Here is a 6,881-nt window from a genome sequence, read left to right as displayed (position 1 = left end):
AAAATTTCATAACGTTAAATAATAAAATTTAAAATAATAAAATTTTAATTTATATATTTGAAATTTTATTATTTTAAAATTATTTTTAATTAATTTTTATTCAATTTATTAAAAATTGAAATGTAACTTTGAATTAAATTTTTTAAAATAATTGATTTATTTAAAATAAAATTTAATTATATTTAGTAATTGATATTTAATTTAATTAAAATTTAATAATTTATTTTTTTTGTATTTAAATTTTTTTTTTTAATTTTTTTCAATAAAATTCCATAAAAGAACTTTAACAGATCAAAGTTATTATACTGAGAAATTTTCAATCAATAAAATTAATGACTTTTAAGCAAAACAGCTGTTTTTCATGTCCCTGATGGCCCATCAACCACTATCTCAAGTGCGAAGCGCCCAACATTTGCATTAAAATGCCCCATCTGAAGTACCTCTTCAAAGTCCATTCTTCACTTTATGGCATTTTTAATGTCATTTCATTCAAAAAATGCAAGAAAAAACTTTTTACAGCATCCCTTCTTGCTACAAACGCATTGTTCTGCCGTACAAAACGATGCACCATGCAGTCCTAAACGACATGAGATTTATTCAAATATATTCAAGCACGAACAAAAAGAACAACTTTTCTGTGACTTTTCAATGGATCGACTAATTTTAAGGATGCATGTCCGTCTTTTGTGTTTTGGCGAGGAACAAAAATTTCACAAAAACTGAATATTTTGGTCAGTCAATGAGTACCAGGTGCAACTTTTGTCTCTTCCTAGCAGCAATTCTAGGTAAAAATTTGTAATTTTATTTTTTTTTGTTTACGCCAGGAGGGTTAAAATCACACACTTGACTGAATCTTCAATCATTTAATTTTTAATCCCGTTTCATTCATTAAAAAAAATCTTGTTTATTTTAAAGAGTTTCGAGGGATGCATGACTGGGAGAAAGGATGAATGATCGTCTCTCGAGTGTTTGTTGCATGCGTTTTTTGTACTTTTCAAGAGGATTCAAGGGAAAAAACTCTCGTAAGTAAGTAGGTGAAACAAATTTGCTGCCAAAAGACCACACATGAATGGGGCAAAAAGAGAAAAAAAGAGATTTAATTACCTTGAAGCGATTATTCAATTAAAGGATGATTTCGTTGCGTCTCGTTGCAAAAAATAAATAAAAATTGGGGAAGCCGAAGAAATTTGAGCACTTTGTGTGTGCTTTATGGAACGTGAGAAATTGAAAAAGAGCTTATCTTTGCAAAATGTTATTTAATGATGAAAATATTGAGTTTTTAGCTCAATTAAGGGATTTTTTTTAGAGAAATTATTAATTTTTTAGCCTAAATCTTAAATTATATAGTAAAGTTTCTCACGAAATTACGAACATTTATTTATAAAATTAAAAAAAAAATATTTTCGGCTTTCTTTGAGATAAAACAAAATTTTTTAAATAATTAAATTAAACTTTTAAAATTATATTAAAAGTTATGAAAAATATAAAAAAATAAATTAGCAAAATTAATTTTATTTTAAAATTTAATAAAATAAAAAAAAACTGATAATTTATTAAAAATCAAAAAAAAAAAATAAATTTAGAAAAAATAGAAATAATTTATTGATTTTTTTAAATTAAAAAAAGACCATTTATTTATTTTATTTTTAAATATTAAAAAATTAATTTTATAGATTTACTAGTATTTTGAGGATGTTAATTATCAAAATAATTTTTGATTGATTTCCAACGTTTAAAAAAATTAACTAAATTCATTAAAATTAAAATTAAAAAATTGATTAAAAAAAATAATTAAATTATAAAAAAAAAATTATAAAAAAATACTTAGAAAATAATTTTAATTTTTTGATATATTTTTTTTTATAATTTTTAAAAATTTATTGGAAAAAAATTATTTGAAAATTTTTGATAAATTCATTATTTTTATGTAAACTTTAATTTATTATTTACCACTATTTAAAAGTTACTACTACTCAAAAAAATAATTTTTATTAATTTTATTATTTTTTTTATTTAATTCAATTCAAAATATTAAAAAAAAATTTATCGAAAATTTAGATATTTATGAATTTTTAACTTTACAAAAGAATTATTTCATAGAATTTAATTTTTGATAAATCTTGAAAAATATTAAACTTTCCATAAGATCTTGATAACCCAAAATAATAAAATTATCTTTCTAACAATTTCGAACAACTTTTCCATAATTTTCTCATGATTAATTACTCTTTAAACAGGAAACGCGGTCCATTGTGCCTCCAAAATCAATGAGCTAGAATAATGCAGTAGCTCTCGAGACTTTATCAAGAAAGAAGTTATTCATACTTATTACGAAACAACTGAAACGCAGCAGGAATTGACACCTCGTATAATAAAAACTACCTTCATTCCACTCTCTCTCTTGAATTTTTTACTCAATATCATTTATTATTATTTGTATTTTTTTTGTCCATAAACACTTTGGAACGAGCATCACAATGATGTTTATTCACAGAAAGTCAATAATTTTTCAAACACAAAAAAAAAATCGAAAAGAAGAAGGATGAACATTCTTATTGTTGTTGTTGTTGTTGTGAGTCCTTTTCCTGTGTCGTTGTCGTCATCATCGTTTGTCGTCGTAAGTACAAATCTTTCTCCTTTTATGAAATTTTATAATATTTTTTTTTTGTTTGTATTGTAAACTTTTTGACTTCATAAAAATTAATGGTATATCGATTTCTCGGTATTTCATTGTTTGATTTGTTAGCCATTTCCGTCTTTTTGTGCCATGCACAGAGAAAAAAAATTCTCAAGAAACTTTTTGACTCTTTTTGACTTTCATGACAAGTGATTTTTTGTATTATTCTCCATAAAAATGTCGCTAAAGTTGATCATTATTTATTGGATCATAAAATTTTCTACAGATTTTGTCACAAAAAGAAAAGGATTTTTTTTTCTTTTAAAAAATTCGTGAGAATCTCTTTGAACGAGAGTTTCAGTTCGAATGTTCGAGTCACGATGAAAAATTGAGTTTAAGCGAATCAGATCGATGAGTCCCGCGATAGATAAAACTTATATCTTATCATTTGTTTCTTATCTCATTCGATAACGAGGTATGTTAATACTTAAATTTGTTTTTTTTTCGGACTGAAATTAGTTTCGTTTAAAGTTTTACTCGTTTTGCTCGATTTTTTTCTAAATTTAGGGAAAAATGTATGGTGAGTCATTTGAATTCCTCTTTAAAACTTCAAAAAATAAAATTTTTAATTTTTAGGTCAACAACAGCAACAACCAGGCTATGGACAGCCACCGCAACCAGGGTTTTATCCACACAATCAAGGGCAAGCAGGTTATCCTCCTCCTCCTCAATCCAATTATCCCAATCCAAATTATCCAAACTATCCACCGCCAACAGCCCAGCCCATGTTCCAGGACACCAACAACAACTTTTCGACGGATTTTGAGGCGCAAGCTGACAATCGCTTCGATTTCGATGACCAAACTGTGCGAAAAGCCTTCATTCGGAAAGTCTACATGATTTTGATGGTAAAATATCGATGCGCGATAAGCATTTTTTTTTGTTGGTGATAATTTATTAATCATCATCGATTTTTGTTTTTTTATTAACATTTACTTAGATCGTCTTTTCGCAGTGAATAAAATCACAATAAGTATTTAAAATGTGCATTGGGGTCAAATTTCAAATTGTACATTGGGTCAAAAATTCAAAAAGTGGAATGGGCTCAATAGAGAGCTCTTCAAAATCAAAATTTCAGAATATGCATTAGGACGAAAATTGACAAAATGCACACTGGGACAAAATTTCAGATTTTGCGTGTATTTAATACTCAAAATGGGCAATGGGGCAAACTTACAAAACGCTGTTTTAAAGTGAAAATTTATCAAACTTTAAAAACTTTATTTTTCTTAAAATTATCAGTTTTTAACCCAATGTACAATTTAAAATTTGATCCCAATACATATTTTGAATTTCTGACCCAGTTCACATTGTGAATTTTTCCACTGAAGTGTATTAAGACAAAAATTATAAAATATGAATTAGGACTAAAAATTAAGAAACATTCTAAAATTTCAAGAAAAAAAAATCGGAAAAAATATTAAATGTGTGCTGGGATTAAATTTCAGATTATGCATTAGGTAAAATCTCAAAATAGGCATTGGGATAAAATCTAAATTTGTATGTAAATTAGGACAAATGTCAGAATATTCATTGAACGAAGTTAAAACTTTAAAATTTGCTCTGGGGAAAAATATAAGATTTTGTATGGAGAAAAATGTGCATTGGGATAAAACTTGAAAATTTGTATTAAAAGAATTTTTTAAAATTTGTGCTAAAATTTTTAAAATTCGCACTGAGAAGAAAATTTAATTAAAAAATTTCTAAACGTTCGAGAAACTTTTAAAAATCGCAAAATATTGAAGAGTTTTTAAAATTTTAGCAACAAAAAAATCAGGAGAAAAGAAATTATTTATTAATTAATTATTTTTTTAATTTTTTTTAATTTTCAAAATATTCCTTAATAATTTTTTCTCATTTTTTCTTTAACAGGTCCAACTCCTCATCACATTCGGCGTCATCGCACTTTTTGTCTTCCACGAACCGACCAAAAAATGGACTTATGAGCATCCGGAGCTCTTTTGGATTGCTTTTGCCGTGATGATTGTCACTCTCATCTCGATGGCTTGTTGCACAAATGTCCGCCGAAAGACCCCGATGAACTTTATTTTCTTATTTTTATTCACACTGGCGGAAGCATTTTTACTGGGAGTGGTTTCCTCCGTGTATGACGTGCAAGAAGTCTTGATGGCTGTAGGCTTAACGGCAGGCGTTTGTCTCGCATTGACTCTCTTTGCGTTCCAAACAAAATGGGATTTCACAGGTAAAGTCGAAATTTCTAAAGAATTTTAATTTTTTATGATTTTTTTGCAGTTATCGGAGGATCGTTATGCGCCGCAACTTTCTGCCTCCTGTTTTTGGGCATTTTTGCGATAATTTTCCCGGGCAAAATTCTTTCTTTGGTATATGCGTCACTCGGAGTTGTACTGTTTTCGGTGTAAGTACCTTAAAAAAATCGTAAAAAAAATATTTTTTTGATAAAAGCTTTGCCGCAGGTACTTGGTTTACGACACACAATTGATGATGGGAGGCAAGCACAAGTACTCGATCAGTCCAGAAGAGTACATTTTTGCAGCGTTGAACCTTTATTTGGACATCGTGAACATTTTCATGTACATTTTGACGATTATTGGAGCGTCTCGTTCTTAAAATTTTTAAATTTTCTACTAATTTAACCAAAATTAAACAATTTTCCTTTAGAAATACCAAAAATTTATTAATTTAAAATCCATTTTCGCCTAAAAGTCGTTCCAATTCGGGCTTAACAGCTTCATGAAAGGCATCCGAAGCAAACACGGCGTCAGTTTTCGACATCGGTTCTTTATCAGAAGCATTTTTGAGGTCCTCATCATTAAAAGTCATGAACTGAAACTTGAAAAATGTGATAATTTGGTTGATTTCAGCAGCTTTATGTTGACGAAAGTCCTCTTCAAGGTCATTCAAGGACAAAATCGTGGATTTACAGTTAAAAGCTTTTAATATTTTTTGAAATTCATCCAAATAAACGGCAAGTAGGTCACTGCGGTGCTTCTGACGAGTCTCCGTATTGGCAACTTGGTAGAAAAAGTAACAAAAATCGATGATTGGAGTTGACCAAAGGCAGAATTGGTAATCGAACTGCAAGAAAAATTTTTTTTTCAAAGAAATTTGTTGAAATTTATTAAATTTTGAATTTCTTACCACATAAAACTCCTCGAAAGTCCCATTTTTCATGCGAAAAAGCATATTTTTTCGATGAAAATCGTTATGGGTCAACACAAAATGCTTTTTATTGTCGGTAGAAATGTAAACTTCTTCCATCAACTCCTCGAAATGGTCATAAAAGTACTTCAAACGTTCAATAATTACTGAATTGTAGTCTCCCCGGCTCTCAACTGCTTCAATAAACCTCTTAACGTTCGGTTGCAATACGATTTTCGCCAAATTAAATTCCTTTTTCTTGTCGATATGAAAAAATGAGTTCCGCATTTCCGTCAAATTTTTGATTTTTTCGTTTATTACAACGGAACTCGCGTGAAATTGCGCCAATCTTTTCATAATTCTCACGGATTCTTCCAGTCCAAATGTTTTTTCTGACATTTCACAACCTCGACTCCTCACTAAATCCTCTAAAATTAATACTGGACTCGGTTTTAGTGAGAAATGGATCATTTGGGGACCAATTTTTACTGCTTTTCCGGTGACTTTTAGTAAAATTTTCTCCATTTCCGGTAAAATTTCGGCGTACATTTTAATTTCCGTTTCATAAGCTCGCTCGTGATTGATCATGGACCTCTTGAGACCCTCTTCAATGGGAACTGTCTTGACAATTAATGAAATTTCTTCGTCCCCCGTTTGACAAATGACTCGAAAAATGCTACTTGCAAAGCCATCTCCTGCCTTTGAGGCGGGTTTCAGTTCGTAATTTGTGATTTTTAAAGTTTCATTGTTCTTAAAATGTCGCAAAACGTCTTCAAAATAATTTTTGTCCATCCAAGATGGGATTTGAAACGACAAATTTGACATTTTTAGGTAAAAATTTGATGTTATAGCGTTCAAGTTCAAACACAAACTAAAATCTCTCTACTTTTCAATGTCAGTGAAAGATTAAAAATAATTGAGATAAGAGATTTTTGGCGAGAATGACATCTTTCGGTGACTCTATCTACTGCTAAATAGAGCAAAATTGCAAAAAATTGTATGGATTCCCTCAATTGATGCAAAAATCATGACCATTAAACCCCAGAAAAAAGATTAAATTCCAGGCCAATTAGGTCAAGCATGT

The 6,881-nt window shown here is 29.1% G+C and overlaps 2 protein-coding genes across 3 annotated transcripts; one reads left to right on the top strand and one right to left on the bottom strand.

Annotated features, from left to right (window-relative positions):
* Window positions 1-3,130: 3,130 nt before the first annotated feature.
* Window positions 3,131-5,308, top strand: LOC134828362 (protein lifeguard 2-like). Of its 2 annotated transcripts, XM_063841308.1 has the most exons (6): window positions 3,132-3,197; window positions 3,254-3,328; window positions 3,395-3,525; window positions 4,550-4,880; window positions 4,931-5,054; window positions 5,113-5,308. In XM_063841308.1, the coding sequence occupies exons 1-6, from the start codon at window positions 3,191-3,193 to the stop codon at window positions 5,264-5,266; spliced, it is 822 nt and encodes a 273-aa protein (XP_063697378.1). In that variant the 5' UTR covers window positions 3,132-3,190; the 3' UTR covers window positions 5,267-5,308. The 2 variants fall into 2 exon arrangements, with proteins under 2 accessions (XP_063697377.1, XP_063697378.1); XM_063841307.1 differs by having other exon boundaries at window positions 3,131-3,197; window positions 3,254-3,525.
* LOC134828361 (uncharacterized) lies at window positions 5,252-6,650 on the bottom strand. Its single transcript, XM_063841305.1, has 2 exons — window positions 5,798-6,650; window positions 5,252-5,734 (listed from the first exon to the last, which is right to left on the bottom strand). The coding sequence occupies exons 1-2, from the start codon at window positions 6,620-6,622 to the stop codon at window positions 5,339-5,341; spliced, it is 1,221 nt and encodes a 406-aa protein (XP_063697375.1). The 5' UTR covers window positions 6,623-6,650; the 3' UTR covers window positions 5,252-5,338.
* Window positions 6,651-6,881: the final 231 nt, after the last annotated feature.

This window comes from Culicoides brevitarsis, chromosome 2, assembly GCF_036172545.1.
Source record: "Culicoides brevitarsis isolate CSIRO-B50_1 chromosome 2, AGI_CSIRO_Cbre_v1, whole genome shotgun sequence".
NCBI lineage: Eukaryota > Metazoa > Arthropoda > Insecta > Diptera > Ceratopogonidae > Culicoides > Culicoides brevitarsis.
The sequence above is the reverse complement of the archived record's forward strand: the minus strand, read 5'-3'. Positions and strand labels throughout refer to the sequence as shown.